General features: G+C 41.3%; 1 protein-coding gene across 5 annotated transcripts in view; it reads left to right on the top strand.

Annotated features, from left to right (window-relative positions):
• Window positions 1-20,745, top strand: part of KCNMB2 (potassium calcium-activated channel subfamily M regulatory beta subunit 2) — a 303,911-nt gene that overhangs the window by 23,214 nt on the left and 259,952 nt on the right. For 2 of the 5 annotated variants that reach the window (XM_061415440.1, XM_061415427.1), the window contains exon 1: window positions 9,000-9,122. The exons of the other annotated variants lie outside the window; for them this stretch is intronic. In XM_061415440.1, the coding sequence (XP_061271424.1) occupies window positions 9,112-9,122 (11 nt within the window). In that variant the 5' untranslated portion in view covers window positions 9,000-9,111. Of the gene's footprint in view, window positions 1-8,999; window positions 9,123-20,745 lie in introns of those variants that run through there. 5 annotated transcript variants of the gene reach the window in all.

The raw sequence follows: 20,745 nt of genomic DNA, 5'->3' as shown, positions 1-20,745 counted from the left end.
CCATGGATGGAGGAGCCTGGTGGGCTGCAGTCCATGGGGTCGCTAAGAGTCGGACATGACTGAGCGACTTCACTTTCACTTTTCACTTTCAGGCATTGGAGAAGGAAATGGCAACCCACTCCAGTGTTCTTGCCTGGAGAATCCCAGGGACGGGGAGCCTGGTGGGCTGCCGTCTCTGGGGTCGCACAGAGTCAGACACGACTGAAGCTACTTAGCAGCAGCAGCAGCAGTAGTTTTTTGAATTATAGTTTTGTCTGGATATATGCCTAGGAATGGGGCTTCTGAATTGTATGGTAATTCTAGTTTTAGTTTTTTGAGGAACCTCCATACTGTTTTCTATGGTGGCTGTGCCAGCTTTATGTGTGTGTATTTTTGTTTACTCAGACACATTTTCTCTTATTCTTAATACTAACTCCATCCAAGAAAAAAAAAAAAAAAAAAAAGAATATGGTCTCTGAGATCAAGGGGTTTGCAATTAAGTAATGAAAGTGTACGAAAAGTGTGCAAGTGGTAATACATTGAAAAATAGAGTTGCCAAATCTCGTACAAGACCTGTGGCTTTGGGACCACGAAGAAGGAGAATGCGAATTCTGACTGTTTGGAATGACTATGATATGCTATACCATAGAAGGTTGAATATTTTATTTTCGGCCTAAAATAAGGGTTTGAATAAAAATTAGCAGTGAAAAGTAAAAAATAGATGTCCTAAAAATTAAAAAGTTGAAAATAGATGCAACTGGGAGGTTCAAGGGATGTAGGGAATAAATAGAAAAAAACTGACAGATGAGCAGAATTTTAAAGCCCAGGAAATAGGGGAAACAGTGCTGGGCAGAGTTCCTTGGGGGATCAGAGAAGGAGTGGAACTGGTAGAAGATGGACCTGCTTTGGAATATTTTGCGTTGAGACAGAGAAAGGATGTCCAGATGAGACTGTCTCCCTGTGAGGGCAACTTGCTCCTCAGGAGTCAGATGTAGATTTCAGAGCCATTTTTCATGGATGTGATCACTTAAACTTAAGCAATCACTTTGCTAGAGAGAAAAAAATCAAGAATTTAAGAACAATTAGAAGAAATCTGTGAGAAGTGGCTACCCCTTTGGGACTCACAGAGATCCAGTATTAAAGTGTTGGGGGGGATGTGTAATTTCCTTGGTTCTGTCTCGTCGCAGCAAAAATTTGAAGTGATGGACAGACCAGTGTTATAGCTCATTTTTATTAGGAAAAACAAAGGATAGTACACCCTCGAGGAGTGAGCGCAGACCAACCCAAAACACGCAAAGAGAAGAGAATCCCTCGGCTCAATTTTGGCTCCTCTTTTTATGTTTTTTCTCCTCCCCCTATGCGTGCCCTATGTAAATTGGGCTAGCCGGGAGGGCTGCTTGTTTTACCTGAGGTCCTCACTCCAGTCCTTGGACCTTCCTTTGTTCTATTTTTGTGGACTTTTCCTTTCTTTGTCTTTTAGCCACAGCCAGTTTTGACTTCTTTTTCCTATTCTACCTATCTAACATTCCCCACTCAAGGGATGGGAGGCCCAACAGAATTGGCTACTTTCTGCTGAACTGGGACAGCAAGGGGCATTGCTAGTCTCAATGAGTCCTTATAGTGGTGTCCTTATAGTGATGTCCATCTAAGGGTGAGTGATATTTTCTGTGGTCAGCTGTAGCTTTATATATCCTTGTTGAACTGACACTGCATGTTGTAGCTTGTTGACCTGGGCAGAGACAAAATAGGTTAGACAATTGATAATACCTGGAGCAATCATAAGCAGCATCAATATGGTGATAACAGGGATTAGTAGGGGCATTAGCCAACTCCAAATTGCCCATAGCCAGGAGAAGGATCCCCCAAAGACAGACTATAGCTACCCTGAGAACTCTCCAGCTCATTCTTTGAGATCCAGTAGGATCTGAGTGCTTTTCTTGAGGACTATGAGGGCCTTCTCCCCTAAATGAGTGGTGGCATGTAAGGAGTTAGCCAACTTCCATTGGAGATTCCCAGGCAGAGAAAGGAGTTCCTCCTTTTGGAACCATCCCTTATTATCTTCTTGAAAGCCCTCACTCTTAGCTTTAAGAGTCTCACCTTCAGTAAATGAAGGAGTTTCTGGCAAATTAGTCTGTGGAACTAAGGTGGCAACCCCTATTAGGTGATTATTCTGTAATGCTGCTCTCTTAGCTGCCACTGCTTGGTTCCCTCATGCCATTTCCATGCTCCCTTTTTGGTGTTCTTTACAATGGGAGATTGAAACCTCAGTGGCAGATGAATTGCCTCCAAGAGCCTAAGGATTTGATCACCATATTTGATTGGGGGCCCTTGGGTGGTCAATGGCCTCTTTCTTTCTAAATAGCAGCATGTGCATGTAGCACCAGAAAGGCATACTTGGAGTCTGTGTAAATGGCTACCCTTTTTCCTTTTCCCAGGTCTAGAGCTTGAGTCAGGACTATGAGTTCAGCCAATTTCAGCCAATTGGGCTGAAGTACCTGGTGGCAAAGGTTTAGCCTGTATGGTCTCAGAATTGGAGACTACTGCGTATCCAGGTCTTCTTTTTCCATCCAAGACAAAGCCGCTTCCATCAGTGTACCAGATTCCTTCAGGACTGGTCAAAAGATCTTCTGACAATCCTTCTCAGGTTTTGTCCAATGGTCCAAAGTTTCTAGCCAAGAGTGAAAGGGGAGAGAGCCCTCAGGTGTAGGCAAGTGGGTAGCTGGGTTAAGAACCTCACAAGGAGATGTAGTCAGGCCTGGATTATCCATCAGCACTACTTGATATCTGAGGATCCTTTGATCAGACGTCCATAAATGGCCTCTCTGATTCAGGAGTTGTTTCACTTGGTGGCTGATAAAAATAGTTTGCCCCCAAGAGAGAGTTTTAAAGCATCTTCTATCATGTCTGCAATAGCTGCAAGATTGCAAAGGCAGGGAAAGATCTCATCCCAATACGGGTGTTGGATGCTATGGGACCACCAAAAACTGATGGGAAAGCATTTGTCCATCCTAGAAATGAAGAAGTGCTTGGGTGAATCTTTTCTAATTATTTTTCCTGTAGCACCCCAAATGGTACAAATTTGGGAGTAGGAGATCAGGACAGAGTAAGAAGCCCATGTCAACCAAGAAATTCTCAGACCTACCTGCCACACTTAGTTGCACCCTTGGCTCCAGGCCCATGATGGTTATCTGTGACAGGTGGGCTGACTGGAGCGAGTGACTTCAGTCAGTCCTATTGAACCATAGTGAGGGAAGGCTTGGTGCTTGACCTTGAGGCTCTTGGGTCCCGAGGGAGAGTGCCACCCAATGTTCCAATTGATGATATTTATAGACTTGTCACTGTTTGAACACTCTTTGGCCCAATGTCCCACCTATCTACAGATTAGGCATTTGCCTCCGGCATTGTCCTTTAAAGACTCGGGGTTTACCATAGGACTTCCTTGGATGGCGGCCAGCATCTGGGCATGGCTTGTCTCTTTCCTTTTCTCCCTTTCCTGGGTCTTGGCCTTCCTCTCCTGTTCTCTGTTATAAAAGATATTGGTGGCTATCTGGACCATCTCATCTAAAGAGGCAGCAGGGCCTTGCTGCTGGACCTGTTGTAACTTTATCCTGATGTCTGATGCACATTGGGACAGGAATTTGTTCTTTAAAATCACCTGTCCCTCATAGGAGTCTAAGTCCAGATTGGTAAACTTTTGGAGGGCCTCTTTTAGCCTTTCCAGAAAGGCAATGGGGTTCTCACTGGGCTACTGAGTTATTGCTGAGACCAGGCACAGTCCCACAACTAATAGGCTTCCTTTTATTTTTATGGGTGGACTTCATTAGGGGTGAGTCTTTCTGAAGCTTATCCTACCCAGTACTGTTGAAACCTGAGAACCAGGCGTCCTCAGTTCAGTGTGCAGATCCCCAGGCATATTGAGTCATGACAACCTCCTGGATATCGAATCCCTGGGCAGGTCGAGGCATGTCGGCCTCCTGAGAATTGGGTCCTTCAGCACGTCGAGGCATGTCGACCTCCTAGGACCCTTGGACTGGCAAATCCCCAAGCAGGTTGAGGCGTGACAACATTTTGAGGGCCATATCCCTAGGCATGTCGAGGCAGGTCGACCTCCTGGGACCCCTAGACTGAAGTTGGGAGTGCCCAAGGTCTCCAGTGTGACCAATGCTTGGTGGGATTAAGGGGTTATAATTTTAACTAATTGCTGGTTTGTCCACCAGGATGGGAATAGATATCATGATGTAAAGCAATCCAGACTTCCCTGGTAGCTCAGACGGTAAAGCATCTACCTTCAATGCGGGATACCTGGGTTCAATCCCTGGGCTGGGAAGATCTCCTGGAGAAGGAAATGGCAACCCACTCCTGTAATCTTGCCTGGAAAATCCCATGGACAGTGGAACCTGGTAGGCTACAGTCCATGGGGTTACAAAGGGTCTGACACAACTGAGCGAATTCACTTTCTTTCACTTTCAAAGCAATCCAAGCCTCTGCCCTGAGACTAGGAACCTGGTGAAACAGCCATAAGCCTTATCCTCTTGTTGCTCTGAGGGAATATAAGTCACTGATTTCCTCCCCTAGTCTTCCATAAGAGCAGTTTAGGGTGTTTCCAATGGTAAACGTTTCATTGTCATAGACCCACTTTAGGTAATAACAGAAGTAATGACAAAGGAGTGGGTTATCTGGTCCTGTTAGGGACATTAACAGTATTTTAATAAGTGGGGTAGAGCAATATTGCCTACAAGGGGCAGGGTCCTGGTTGTAAGAGTTAGTAAGTAGCTTAAAGACAAGGCAACAGACCAGATGTTCCATAAAAGCAGAGTGGAGATTTGATCTGGGGGTATGTTTGTAACTTTAGGAGGAGGGTGGTAACAGTTTGGGCCCAAATGGCCTGCAGGGCTAACTCCCAAAGTGGTAAACATTATCCCTGGAAGCCCAATTGCCCTTGAAGGGATGCCACCCACAAATGGACTTCTAGCAGGCATTGTGTGCCTGTCACCTGCCCTATCGGGTTCACTGAGAAATGCTGTTGTGGCATTGGTTGTAGGAAACATGGAAGATGAGGCCTAAATATTGAGAAGGATTGGATATTATATAGTATTTCTCTCCCAAGGGCCAGCTATTTTCTGGTTGTCCCTCCAGAATATTATAGAGGCAACACTGTGGGCCTGGACAGGGCTCAGGAGAAGAGCATAAAACAGGAAGGAAGGGGGCAGGGCACAACTTTTGAAAGAATGACATAGCACAAGGGCATAACATAAACCTATTAATATCAAGTGGGGTCCAAGATGACAAGTCAAATTCAACTAAACCTTGTTCCTCAATCTGCAAGATAAACGACACACCCAGAGGCACCAGAACAGTTCCAAGTCACTGTCCAAAGACTGAAGAGTGGGTGGTCCCCCAGTTGTTGGAATGATCCTCCAGCTCATTAGCATATGAAATCACCCAGCCCCTAAATAATCACATCACATTCCATGGCCACTCCCCTCTGTGATGGCCCACACTCTTGGAGTGTGCTTCTCTCTGAATCCGAACAAATCCACCTCTTACCTATCGCTGTGTCTCTCACTGAATTTTTTTCAATGAGACATCAAGAACCTGAGCTCCATTACATCCTGAAACCAGGCATCACGGGTTTTGGCTGGGCTCAAGCCTCGGGAGAGAGGAGCTGAAGGACAGAAGGAGAAAGCAGTAAGAAAAACAAGCCAAGGAATCCCCATTATAACCTGCCAGAAAACCTGCTAAATACCTGACCTGTGCTCACAGTTTTCCTTGGCCTGATCCTTGGCACAAAGAAGACTGAGGTCAGAAGAACCCCCTGCTTGGGCAACAGCTACTAAGTAGCTCCTGCCAAAGTCCCTCAATTGCACCCACTGTCACTCGCCTGTTCATGGGGGGTTAGAAGAAACAAGAAATGAGGGACTGTAAAGGAATTAAGATTTTGTTAGCCATATGTCCTTTCAGTCATATGAAAGGTAGGGCGAGGACTTCCTACCCCAACCAGAGGTCTTCTGCAATCTGAGAATGAGTCATGTGAGCTTTCTCTCAAGTTTGTTTTTGACGTCCTGGTTTCCAGCACACTGGGCTTCTTGTCACTTCCACTGTGCTGGGTTTTCTTCACACTCAGCTTCTGCCATGGGAGCTTTCACCAAGTTGGGGTTCTGCTGTGTTTGGCCTCGCCTCACGGGGGCTGAGCTGAGGTTGTTTAACCAGGTTAAATCTGAGTCACAGCACCATATATGTTGGGGGAGTGTGTAATTTCCTCAGTTCTGTCTCGCTGCAGCAAAAATTTGAAGTGACAGACGGACCAGTGTTATAGCTCAGTTTTATTAGGAAAAACAAAGGATAATACACCCTTGAGGAGTGAGGGTGGGCTGACCCAAAACACACGAAGAGAAGAGAAGCCTGTGGCTCAATTTTGGTTCCTCTTTTTATATGTTTTTTCTCCTCCCCCTATGTCTGCCCTATGTAAATAGGGCTAGCCAGGAGGGCTGCTTGTTTTACCTGAGGTGCTTACTCCAGTCCTTGGACCTTCCTTTGTTCTATTTTCTCAGGCTTTCCCCTTCTTTGTCTTTTAGCCACCACTGTTTTGGACTCCTTTTTCCCATTCTAACTACCTAACAATAGGAATCTTTGGGGGCCTGGGGAAAGAAGCCAAGAGTATGTGGATTTTCAGAAGCCGACGGGAGAGAGAATTTCACAGAGGCTGTGATGATGGGGAATGTCATCCTGCAGAGAGCCTGGGGAGGATGAAGACATGTGGTAACCCCAGAGAAAGTCACATCAGGGCTGCCCCGGAGTGGAACTGTAGAGAGGGAAAACTAGGAGGGAAGACAATGCAGGGAATAGTAAGCTTGAGGGACAAGGGAAGGTGTTTTATTAAGATAACAGAAGGCTGAGCCCATTTGTGGATTGATGAGAAGGAGCCAGTAAAATGGATTAAAGTTGAAGAATAAACAAAGATTAATTAATATTCCAAGGCCTCAGAGCCTTGGTTATCAACCCTTTCTGAATACTAGGCTCACCTAGGACCCTTAAAATAATGCTAATGTCTGGTCCTGATCTGCAGAGATTCTGATTAAATTGTTTTTGGATAGGACAGGCTCATCTATTATTAATTAGTTCTCCCAGGTAATTTTAATATATTTTCAGGTGAGGGAACCATCGACTTATAAGAACTGGGCACTGGATTAAGGCCACAATAGAGGGTCACTTTGGATGACAAAGGCACTCTTCTTCCTCTAATATTGGGATGGGGAATAAAGAAAAGATGAATTAAGAGCAGAAGAAAAACTACTGAAAGAACTCAAGATGCATGATTTCAGTCTAAGAAAGGAGGTGAGATGCTTCAAATAAGGGGGAAGGAGTGACATTAAGTCATAAAAGAAATTAAAATGTCCTGAACAACTACCAGGATTCCACCAGGAATAAATAAGGTAATTATCCATTTCCTGCTTCATTCTCTCCACCCTTATTTGTGAACCAACATAGAAACATGTCTGTCCTGTCATAGAAAGGCATTACTGTCTTTCTGGTTCCTCTTCAGAAAAAGAGAAGAAAAAGAAAATTTATAAACAGGAAAGATCTAGAAAAATTAAATTATAGAACCTCAGTGAATGATGGCTCAGCAGTGAAGAATCCAACTGCCAATTCAGGAGACTTGGGTTCCATCCCTGGGTCAGGAAGATCCCCTGGAGAAGGAAATGGCAGCCTACTCCAGTAATCTTACCTGGGAAACCCCATGGACAGAGGAGCCTGGCAGCCTACAGTCCATGGGGTCACAAAAGTGTTGGGCCCAACTTAGCAACTAAGCAATAACATTAATTAAGAGGGAGAACATGTAAGTTGCAGACTCAGATCTCTGTGAAATCACTTTGATTTCGTCCATGGAGGCATCTTGAGATCAATTCATTCAACTCTTCCCATGTCAATGATGAGTAAACTGAGATGCAGAGAGATTCTGTGGTTCAACCAGAACAAATAGCAAGGAAGTGCCACCAAGACCCCTTGAAATAAAATCTTCTGATTCTCAGCCTGGTGCACACCATTCCTGTACACACTCAGCCTCATGAGCTCTGTGGTTGAGTTCCAGTAAGCAAAATGGCAGTAGCTCCTCAGGGAGGATTAATAAGAAATCTGTAAATTGCTTTTAGCTCACTGTGAGGGAAAAAAAATGTTCAATTTCTTCTTTATTACTATTATTATGTGAACCAGATTGAACTGCTGCCGCTCTTAAGAGTTTCTTACGATAGTGTGAAGTTTCCCATTTTAACCCAAGCCAACGCTTTACCATCTGAGTCACCAGGGAAGCTCTATAAAGTACACAGATAACTGTAATAATTCACTTGCCACATTCAGTACATCATATGAAATACAGGCAAAGAGAAAGAGGAAAACTTGCAAGCATAGAGAAGCAGCAAGACCGAGCCTGGAAAATTATAAAAAGCAAACAAATAAAATAAACACATTCCAGGTAATTAAGAAAGAGCAGTGTGTAGTGACAAGATTGGTGTGTCTCCTGAACTGCCTAGCTGCAGTTCATGGACAGAGGCTTTCACCCCCTGAGCCTGGGTTTTATCTGGAAAGCAAGATGAATGAGCTATCTATCTGTCAGATCCTTTCTATTTTTGACTGTCTGTATTCTAATTTTTGCCATAATCCTCCACAAAAGTGTTCTGAAATAGTTTAAAACAAACTACATAGACTATCTCATGGATCATGTTTCCAGTTCTTTTTAAATTATAAATAAATTTATGTCTCAACTGCAGGTTTCTTATCTGTAAAGTAAAGGAGTCCTGGGTCGATAGTCTCCCCTCGCAGCTCTGTGCTTGCATGGCCTTTTCCCTGCTGTCGGTTAGTTGCACCAGGCGCAAGGTTAGTTGCACCAGGCGCAAGGTTAGTTGCTATTTACCTTCCATGGTTGAATGGTCTGTTCCCTCCTCCCACACAGCCAGAGGGCACTGACCAATGAGTACTGTATTTTGGTACAAAGGTCCCCGGGCACCTTGCTCCTTCCTGTTTTTCTTATCCTATTTGAGTGTTTAGCATACTCTTGGGTCTTCTGAGGAGCCCTGTGGGCACGGTGAAAAGAACTGAGAGAAAGAAGCAAAGCACAGAGTGATATGACAGGGTGCCATGCACTGTAGGTAAGCTGACTCTCCCGGAGAACTGTGTTATTTTTACATTCATCCGCTTGAATTAGGCAAGGAATCAGTGGTGGTTGCTATTCTGAAAGAAGCTACAATTAAAGAGAAAGGGACTGGTTTCAATGTTTCAGAAAATGGCTAGAAGATGGAAAACTAGAGAATGCCATGTTTAATTCCTGCCTCTGGAATTAACTGTGTGACAACAGACTTACAGCTGAGGGAGATGATAACTCATGGGAATGCCTCTTTCTTAGAGAAGGGATTTGCCTTCTCTCAGTTGGATTTAGGGTTGTTTCTTGATTCTTGTATGTATGAGAAATATTTTCAAAAATGGAGTGATGTTAATTCATAAGTTGCAGGTTTCAACTGTAATAAACTCTCAGTCTTTCACATTCTCAATTATTTTACTGTCAGAATTTTCTTCTGTTTGATCAAATTTTTGAAAGAGTATCTGTCTAGACACGCAAATTGACTTGGAGAAAGAATACAAACATCTAGATGACTAGAAAAATATTTTAATGGGTGGTTGTAGGCAACAAGTCTTTGATCTTTACTAATATCAACTATTCAGTTTTGAGTTTAGATCTCTAATTGGTATTGCACACTCAGAAATTTTCTTAAACATATGTAACAACAGTGTTATTTTATAGGGGACTTTCTTGCTCTGAAAACTAGAGCACAGTAATTTTAGTGATGAGAAAATATTAATATATACAAATTCAAACCGACAGCAATTCACGGATCCCTAATATTCCAATATGCTCTGCTATATCTCACCCGTTTTGCAAAATGATTATTAATAGCCTGACTGCAAAGTTGCTTAAGATATATTTCATTTCAGATTAGGCATTTTTTTTTCTTTTAGATTATACAGATGCATTGTTAAGGTCATTTTCATTCCCTGTATTCGGTTTATTTTCCTTGTTTTAAAAAAAAAAAAGAGTGTATACATATACACACACGCCAAAAAAAAAAAAAAAACTTGAAACAAAGGGGGAATGAAGGAAAGGGAGAAAAGAGGGGGGGAGGAAGAAATGAAAGGAAAAAAGATTTGGCAAGTAATTAGTTCTTTTGATTATTTCACATCACCAAACGGAATACTTCAGGTCTTTCTAAAACCTGTGCACCGCTTATTTCAAATGCTTCACTCTGAGGGGCAGATTTATTAGCAACAACTGAGAGTACTAGCGATAAGGCAGGTGGAAACCCAAGTAACTGACAACCCATCAGGACGCCTTTGTCTGAGAACCCAAGATGAACAGGCAATGCTGACAGTCAAAGGGACAGAGACTTCTATCTGGAGGACATTTCTCACAAGACCAAATAATTCAAAATTAAACTGAAGATAACTCCCCAGCAAAGCAACTGCTATCCCAAATTTACCCTTAGGATTCTTCTTTGAAGCTTGAGATCACCGTGGTGGGCAAACAAGCTACTCTGAGCCCTACAACAGAACTCAATAAAACAGTGGTCAGTCAATCAATAAAATGTAGATATTTCAGATCCAAAGCCAAAGTTCTCTTCCCCTAAATGTACTGAAATAATTGGCTTTTCTCTTCTTCAAAGCACATTAGACTTAACCGACATAAAATCTTAAGGGTTTTAAACATTAGGTAACATTTTTGAGCACTACAAGTCAGACATATGCTAAGTGATTGCTGTCTTGTCTTTTAACAGAATCTTTGAAATTACTCTATGAAGTGCTATTTTTTAATCCTCAGATAAGGACACTGCAACTTGACCAAAGTTGCCCAAGATACCATAGGTAGTAAATAGAGGAACCAGGGTGCAAACCTAACACTGCCTGACTTCAAAGTCCATACTGTCACCCATTACACCTTTTCACTCCTTAGAGACACATTTCCTTATTTTCCAGATGTTCCTGGACACACAGAAGCCCACAGTAGAATATTTTCTGAGGCTAAAAGTGCTACCACATATTTCCTCTGAATTCCCCAAAATGTCAAGGATAATAAATACTAGGCACACAGTTCAGTTCAGTTCAGTTCAGTTCATTCACTCAGTCGTGTCCGACTCTTTTCGACCCCATGAATCACAGCACGCCAGGCCTCCCTGTCCATCACCAGCTCCCGGGGTTCACTGAGACTCACGTCCATCAAGTCAGTGATGCCATCCAGCCATCTCATCCTCTGTTGTCCCCTTCTCCTGCTCCCAATCCCTCCCAGCATCAGAGTCTTTTCCAATGAGTCAACTCTTTGCATGAGGTGGCCAAAGTACTGGAGTTTCAGCTTTAGCATCATTCCCTCAAAAGAAATCCCAGGGCTGATCTCCTTCAGAATGGAGTGGTTGGATCTCCTTGCAGTCCACGGGACTCTCAAGAGTCTTCTCCAACACCACAATTCAAAAGCATCAATTCTTCGGCGCTCAGCTTAGGCACTTGAAAAATGATTCTTGAACTGAATTCACAAATGAAAACTCTATTCTCATGCGTTATCCTCTCACTATGCTATGAAACAGAATGAATTCATAAAATTTATTCATAAAGATAATGTTATTTGAAGAGGAACAAGATGGTATTATGAATAATAGATTTCAATCTATTAAGCACAGAGCTACAGCCACAGTTTAATAGGATAATGCAAGGATTATTATAAAATCTTAAGAGATTACTGTAAGTGGCACATGATCTCCTTTGCTCTCAATAATCACAAAGCAATGCTGAGAACTAGGCTTTCTTGTTTATTTGTTTTTATACAAAAGCTCTATGGAGTGTGCAACTACACTAGAGTTGGAACAGCCAGCTTCCAGTTCCAGTTCCAAAACTCAGTGGCTGTTTGACACAAAGCACAAAACTGATCCCTTTGAGCCTAAGTCTCCTCATGGTTAAAAGTAGAGGCGGATCAGACTAGATGATTTATAAAGTTCTTCCTACTCTAACATGCCATCATTCTGTAATATTGCTGCATTAGATTCCAGTGTTAGCACACCTGGAAATGCCCACTTTGTAATTTTTTACCTTTTGCAAAAGGCTTTGTGTCAGGAGATCCAAAAGACACTTTATGGCACAACTCAGTAGGAAAAGAAATACAGCAGCCTTTTAGCCACAAAGCTGTGATGCAGCAGCGATAGTGTGTAGGTAAGGGGGCAGGAAATCCAGTTGTCTGATTTGGTATGTGTGTGCGTGTATGTGTGAGTCAGTTAGTCATGTCCGACTCTTTGTGACTCCATGGACTGTAGCCCACCAGGCTCCTCTGTGCACTAAATTCTCCAGGCAAGAATACTGGAATGGGTTGCCTTTCCCTTTCCCAGGGCATCTTTCCAACCCAGGTATCGAATCTGCATCTCATTATGTCTCCTGTATTGGCAAGCGAATTCTTTACCACTAGCGCTACCTGGAAAGCCCTCTGCTTTGGTATAGTCAAGGTCAAATCTCAAATAATATCACTAAGACTTAGCATACTTGGAATTAGTATAAATACAGTTTCTAGTAACATCATACATAACACAATTTTATAGGGAGACACCTGGGAAGTACCAGTGATGCCTTCTATGGCTACCTCTCTGATCATTATCTTAAGTAACTAATGTAACCTTTCTGAATCTGGGTTTCTCCATGAGAAAGAAGAAAGAGTTGGCATGGATAAGTTGCCTAGCTCTAGAACAAGGAGCATTACTGTGTTAGGAAAAAAAATATGTTTGGATTTTGGTGATCACTTGCTGCCTTCTATGTGTAGTGGTTCCTGATAAATGAGGCTCTGCTGTTGACTGAGCAGATGACAGCTATGACCACTAGCATAGCTAGACCAGGACTAAACTGCTCTACATAATTAGGGGAAAAGACTGAGAAGCCCCCACAAAGAGGATTCTGGGAAAGGAATCAGTAAAGCTAAATGTTGGCACCAAAGAGGGGATAAAGGGATAGAAAAACCCAAGAAATAAAAGGCTAAGAAAAGAGACCTGGGGGAAAATGCTAGGCTTTATAAACTCTCTTTTTTGCCTCTAATTTTAAGATGTCAGTAAAGTGTACACTCTTCAGTAATGCTTTGGTGCAAATGAGTTCTTTATTCTGAAGGTAAAAATTATTAATAAAAATTATTAAGTCCAACTTCAGAGGCTATATGGAGGAATGGCTGAAGTGTGACTTAAAAACCACCCCAAGGACATGTACCATTATCTATTGATGAATTCGCAATATTGATAGCAACATAGAACAAAAGTTCTCCTCGACTGAGCTGTAACCATACTGTGTCTAGGTTCAGGTCTAGATAAGACATTTCAGCAGAGCTTTCAACCCTTTAGAGGCCGTTAGAGGCCAGGTCCAGTGAAGCTGGAATTCAGACAATAGGTACTGATGGGAGCTTGGAGCTAGAGACGCGTGCCTGTGGAAAGGCATTCACATTCTTTTTGCTTTTTATTTTTTGTTTAAAAACAAAACAAATAAAAAAAGACATTGTGCCAAGCAAAACACATCTGTGGACCAGAACCAGACAGCTTGCAGTCTCTGAAAGAGTCATTATCAAATCAAAGGACATTCAGAGGAGAATGGTCAGGATAGGAAGTAACACACAATCATGCAGTATATGAAACAACTGAGTAAACGGAATGCTTTAATTTGAAAACAAGCAGCCCCTGGGGAACCTAGCGATTGTCTTCAGAGTATTCAAAGACTGTACACAAAGCAAGTGTTTAAGTGTTTTATATTCCCTTAAGGTGCAGAACGGAAAAAATAGGGGGCAACCTTTAAGGATTAAATGAGCTAATATTTGTAAAGCACTCAGAGCAGTGTCTGCACAGAGTTAGGACTGTACAGATATCTAAATGCACTTGGAAGTCAGAGTTGTTCAAGGTTTAAATTGGCTCTCTGATGGGTGATTGGAGGGCACCTCATGGGATGGTTGGGAATTCTTCAATATTCTGAAGAATAGAAAGGCCACTCACTCTTGGATACAGTGTCCAGACCTGGCTGGTTCTCTAAGGTAACCTGTAAATTTGAGGTCCATTGAATGGGCATAAGTAAACAAAATGAAAGATATCCCTCCTACTGAATGGTCTTGCATCACATTTCCTTTCTCAGGTAAGACTCATCCCAGCTTTTAGATGGTAACCAATTGAAGTTGTACATCAAGCCCCCATAAAAAATTAAGTATGGGGGTGGTATATACAACCATAGAAAGTAAAAGTAGTCTCAATGGATATGTGGGGACTGTGGAAAGGAACTGTCAGAGGTGCCCCCAGAGTCCTCCAGCTAAGATCTGGCGGGTACAGGCACAGTGATGAAAAATATCAGCATTTAGCTTCTCTAAATCTCTCAGAGCCTCCCTTATAACTTTTTGTCAGACCAAGTTGATATTGGATCATTCAAAATACAAATCCATGTCTCAAAACTCCAAAACTATGGAAACTAAGAGCCACAACAAAAAGACTAAGATGTGTACAAAGTACTATACTTGTAAAATACTGAAATTCTGATTATGATGGGTACCATATATCACAGAAGGATAGTGATCAATATAAGGACAATAGTGTCCAAAACTAACTTAAGAAACTCAGTACTGATGTAGGTGTAGATAATAAACTGCTGAGACCATGGTATGTAATCTGGGGGGAGGGGTCAGGAACTGGATCCAAATAATAACTGCTGCATTGTTGCTTTGCGTAGAATGGAACAGTTGGAGAAGTAAAATGCTGGGAATAAGGATTTATCAAGTACCTGCTTTTGATCAGGTACCATGCTGAACGCTTCACAAGCATTACTTTATCTAATCTTCACATTAACCTTGAGAAAAAGATAATTTGCCCCATGCTATACACAAGAAAATTAGAGCTCAACTTAATAAACTTGCCCAGCTCTTACACACTTCTGATGGGTTATGAATCGATAAAAACTCTTCGGAGAGTAATTCAGCAGAACTTATCACAAATTTTAAGGAGCAAAACTATTGCCTCAGCAATTCCATTTGTAGTTGTGTACTCCTTGGAAAGACTTTCACAAGTGTGTAAGGGTATTATGTGCAGTTATTTCCACTGCAGCATTGTTTGTAATATTGAAAATCTGGAGACAACCCAAAGGTTCTTCAGTAAAATAACCAGTATAGGTCTATATTCCAACATATTTGGAATCCAATTAAAAAAAACTGAAACAGATGAAGTCAAAAGTAAAAATATTACATGTAGCAAATCAAATTTTATTGATAGTATATATACTTCTGTATGTACATAATAAAAGACCTGGAATAGAACCTGCCAAGTGATTGATAGTAGTTATATCTAGAGAATAAAAGTGAGAAGCTGGAGTGAAAGAGACCACTTACTACCTTCTACTCTTCTGTATTATATAAACTGTTAAGCAAACAGGTGCTGTGCTGTCCCATTTAAAAAAAAAAAAAGATGGAAACTCACACTGAACGCAAGATCACATAGTCACTAGCAGTCACAACTCTGCACAGTGCTTCCTCCAGGATCTACTTCTATGTTTACAGTTGGGGAATTCTTCCCTCATGAATTGTGTATACGCTATCTAGGACAGCAAATGGTGTAAAGTAAAACTACCTGAGAGAGTAGGCAAAAACTTTCCAAGGAAAATCAATTAAAGCATGGACAGAGGCCATGGAAGCCACCATAAACACATTTTCCTGCCAAAAAAATGAATACACATTTCTAGACGTGAAGCTTTATACAAAACAGTGCTGTGTCACATGAGTTCGTTTTCCCAAGAATGCAACTCTTTATAGCATTTCCAACTGTTAAATTATCCTGGCAGGCATGACCAGGTCCACGCAGTTGTCACTGTCACCCCACTTTCACGTACTCTATTTATCAAGTCTTTATATCTCCAAATTTAAACCTTTAGCCTCTCCTCTGGCTTTTCTCAGATAGTATCGTGCTGAAATTCAGGATTCTAATAAATCACATTGTCACAGTGTAAATCTCATGGCTGGCAGAAGAGTTGCTGCTGCTGCTGCTGCTATGTCGCCTCAGTCGTGTCCGACTCTGTGAGACCCCACAGACGGCAGCCCACCAGGCTCCCCCATCCCTGGGATTCTCCAGGCAAGAACACTGGAGTGGGTTGCCACTTCCTTCTCCAATGCATGAAAGTGAAAAGTGAAAAGGAACTCGCTCAGTCGTGTCCAACTCCTAGCAACCCCATGGACTGCAGCCTACCAGGCTCCTCCATCCATGGGATTTTCCAGGCAAGAGTACTGGAGTGGGGTGCCATTGCCTTCTCCAAAGGAGAGTTGAGGTGCTTCCAAAAAAAATTTTGGTAGAGAAAATAGGAATGCTAAAACCCAGGAAGCCTGTAACAATCTACAATTGGTCCAAGTTAAAGACAAGACTGTCCAAACAATTTTGAAGTCTAAAGGAAGTTGAAAACTAGTTTGTGAATTTTTACTCTTGTAAAAAGTTACAAAATGTGGGTTTGGTCTCTTTTGCAAGGTTAATATTATATTCATTTTTAATAAGAAGAAATAGTTTGGTTTTTCTCTCCTACCATGTTCTTCTAGCACAACTGATCAGCAATTTTCTATTTCAGCTATTTTTATATGTACCTGTTAATCAGCACAGTAAACTCAGGGCTGAACCATATACACACATCTCATAAATGGAACATTTTAGGATGTGTGTATACAAGACAATATGTAATCAACTGTCCCTCTACTTGAAAACTTGTTTCCAAATAAAAATTTTAAAAACATCCCTTTCAGTGTAACAGAACATTACTTAGTAAAATATCAAGAGCTATGACATATTTTTCTCTTCAAGGGAAATCATAAAACAGGTGAACAATCAAGTCCAGGGTGGTTTTTCTATTTGATAAATACATCCAGAACTCTGTACAGTAAATAAAGTTTGCATGCAGTTTCAGTTCAGTCTCTCAGTCTTGTCCAACTCTTTGCGACCCCACGAATTGCAGCACACCAGGCCTCCCTGTCCATCACCAGCTCCCGGAGTTCACCCAAACTCATGTGTATCGAGTTGGTGATGCCATCCAGCCATCTCACCCTCTGTCATCCCCTTCTCCTCCTGCCCCCAATCCCTCCCACCATCAGAGTCTTTTCCAATGAGTCAACTCTTCTCATGAGGTGGCCAAAGTACTGGAGTTTCAGCTTTAGCATCATTCCTTCCAAAGAACACCCAGGACTGATCTCCTTTAGAATGGAGTGGTTGGATCTCCTTGCAGTCCAAGGGACTCTCAAGAGTCTTCTCCAACACCACAGTTCAAAAGCATCAATTCTTTGGTGCTCAGCTTTCTTCACAGTCCAACTTTCACATCCATACATGACCACTGGAAGAACCAGAGCATTTACTAGACAGACCTTTGTTGGCAATGTAATATCTCTGCTTTTGAATATGCTATCTAAGTTGGTCATAACTTTCCTTCCAAGGGGTAAGCATCTTTTAATTTCATGGCTGAAATCACCATCTACGGTGATTTTGGAGCCCCCAAAAATAAAGTGTGACACTGTTTCCACTGTTTCCCCATCTATTTCCCATGAAGTGATGAGACCAGATGCCATGATCATCATTTTCTGAATGTTGAGCTTTAAGCCAACTTTTTCACTCTCCTCTTTCACTTCCATGGCAAAACTAATACAATTATGTAAAGTTTAAAAATAAATAAAATAAAAAAAAAAAAAAAAGAGTCTTTTTAGTTCCTGTTCACTTTCTTTTTTTTTTTTTTCTCTTCACGTTCTTAAGTATCTTTAAATGACATTTTAAGCAAATAAACCTTTTGCTTCATAATTAAATGGTGTATAAGAACCCCCTCCTCCTTCTTTAATAGCCATAAGGACCTCTTCCCCAGTTCCAAATAGGAATCATGAAAACTGGGTACTTTCTTAAAGAGGTTTCTTTGCATCGTACTAAATAACATGCAAAGAGTTCAACAACATTCTTCTAAAGGTAAGTATTACTCTTTAATACTTCCCTGGTGGCTCAGATGGTAAAGCGTCTGTCTACAATGCGGGAGACCCAGGTTTGATCCCTGGGTTGGGAAGATCCTGTGGAGAAGGAAATGGCAATCCATTCTAGGACTATTGCCTGGAAAATCCCATGGACAGAGGAGCCTGGTAGGCTACAGTCCATGGGGTCACAAAGAGTCAGACACGACTGAGCAACTTCACTATATCACTATATTACTCTTTAAATGGGCATGTTAACCACTGAAAAGTCATTCAACTATTCCCATTACACTGCTTCATTTGGTCATTGGTAGTATATGGCACCCCACTCCAGTACTCTTGCCTGGAAAATCCCATGGATGGAGGAGCCTGGTGGGCTGCAGTCCATGGGGTCACGAAGAGTCGGACACGACTGAGCGACTTCACTTTCACTTTTCACTTTCATGCATTGGAGAAGGAAATGGCAACCCACTCCATTGTTCTTGCTTGGAGAATCCCAAGGATGGGGGAGGCTGGTGGGCTGCCGTCTCTGGGGTCACACAGAGTCAGACACGACTGAAGCGACTTAGCAGCAGCAGCAGTATAAAAGAATTCAAACAACAACAGTTTAGTTTATCCACTGGCTGAAGAGTTAGCTTTTTAGAAATACTACAATATTTAACAACACTGATGATTATAATCATTAATGAGGTACAGAACCCTACAACAAGGCAAACCAGACAGAGTAGAACATGAGTATAAGAAGCTAAAAGATATTCCCAAAGTTCTAAGAATAGTGACTGGATTAATATAATAATGAATTATCACTTCAAAGCAGGGTGGACACTTACTGGCAGGGAATATCATGATGCTAAATTGAAGCATCAAAAGATTGTCCAACTAGATGCCCTTTAAGGGTCTCCCTTCCCTTATGTGCATTTCCCCTAAAACATCCAAATAATAACACATTGAGTCTTGGCATGTTGCGTGGGTGAAGATATTTCAGCAAAAAATAATTTACTAAAGATACATTTACAATTCAAACTTTTCAGAAAGTTGTCAAGCAGCTTTGGGCTTTAAAATGTGTATTCATATTCTACAGATTAACCACCTAATGGCTCCAAAGGAACAATTACAGCAAAACACATTGGTGTTAGGATAATTGAGAAGCATTCAATTAAAGATAAACTTTCTACCTTTTGTAGCTCTAGGTACTGAGGATACATAATAACATATAATCATATGAATTAATGAGATGCTTTCATATGTTTCAGCAGTTAACAAAGTAGTTAAATCATTTCCCAAGCAGGACATGGTGACTCTATCGAAGGTGTCCTTGGCATATCATTTTGTTCTGGGTTTTCTCAGTCCCATATTTACCCTTTCCAATATTTGATCCAAGGCCAAAAGGCTTGTCTGAGTAATTAGAGTTCCTGAGTGTCCATATATGTGAATATAAATACATATAATATATATGTAATATGTCTAAGTACCTCACTTATCATCTGTTTGAAATTTATGTGAAATCTAGAAAATAAGGGGCCAAAGTCCTGAGTAACCAACAGAAATGTCTAAAATGAGGATTAAGTAGACCACATGTGTAACACATCTGGTGGTTTATAGAAGATATTCAATAAATAATCCCTATATTATTGTCATCATCATTGCCTCCACATGGCTTCAAAAAGGACCTGAAATAACATCCTAGAAAACCTACTTAGATTTAAAGCAGCAAAAGCAATCTACTGAAATGGAGGATTCATTTTGCTACAGCTAGGCCTACTTACAACAGCAAAGTTACAGTTAACATTCTGACAACAAGCGGGAAAATATTGAGGAAACTATAAAAGGCAGACATAGTTCAAAAGAAAGAGCAATATAAAGTCATTTGCACCAAGACAAACGTTTTGGAGTAATTGAAGCCAAGGAGAGCATCATTTGATCTTTGCAAAGCACATGCTTTGTGTTCTTAATGATGATACTATGGAATAGCAGCCATGGAGTCAGATAGGTCTGAGCTTAAGTCCCAGCTCCACCTCCAAGTCCGTGATCTTGGCTAAGTTACTTAACTATCCTGATCCTCAATTTACTCCTCTCTTAAATGAGGATCATAGTATATCTCTTCCCTCACAGGAGTAGCTCTAAATGAAAGGTTTTATATAAATGGCTAACACAGAGACCACTACATGGAATCCACTTAATGGCTAAATAGCAGCTTTATTATTATAATAATGCTTTGCTTAAGAAAACACGGAAACAGATAATGCATTTTAAAGGAACTTTCCTACACTGTTGATGGGAATGTAAATTGGTACAGTTACTATGCAAAACAGTATGAAGGTTCCTTAAAAAAAAAAAAAAAACTAAAAATAGAGCTACCAAATGATCCTGCATGCCTACTCCTGGATGTATATCCTGATAAAACTCTAATTCAAAAAGATACATGGACCCCAGTGTTCATAGTAGCACTATTTACAATAGCCAAGACATATATATACAATAGAATATTACTTAGCCATAAAAAGGAATGAAATAATTCCATTTGCAAAAACATGGATAGACCTAGAGATTTTCACGTTAAGTGAAATACATCAGACAAATACAAATTATCACATGATATCACTTAAATGTGGAATCTTAAAAAAAAATGATACAAATGAACTTGTTTACGGAACAGAAATACACTCACAGACAGAAGACAAACTTATGGCTACCAAAGGGGATAGATGGAGTGGGAAGGAGAGATCAATTAAGAGTTTGGGCAATGGCAACCCACTCCAGTA

Source organism: Bos javanicus, chromosome 1 (genome assembly GCF_032452875.1).
Source record: "Bos javanicus breed banteng chromosome 1, ARS-OSU_banteng_1.0, whole genome shotgun sequence".
Taxonomy (NCBI): Eukaryota; Metazoa; Chordata; class Mammalia; order Artiodactyla; family Bovidae; genus Bos; species Bos javanicus.
Note: the sequence above shows the minus strand (reverse complement) of the source record. Positions and strands in the feature narration are given on the sequence as shown.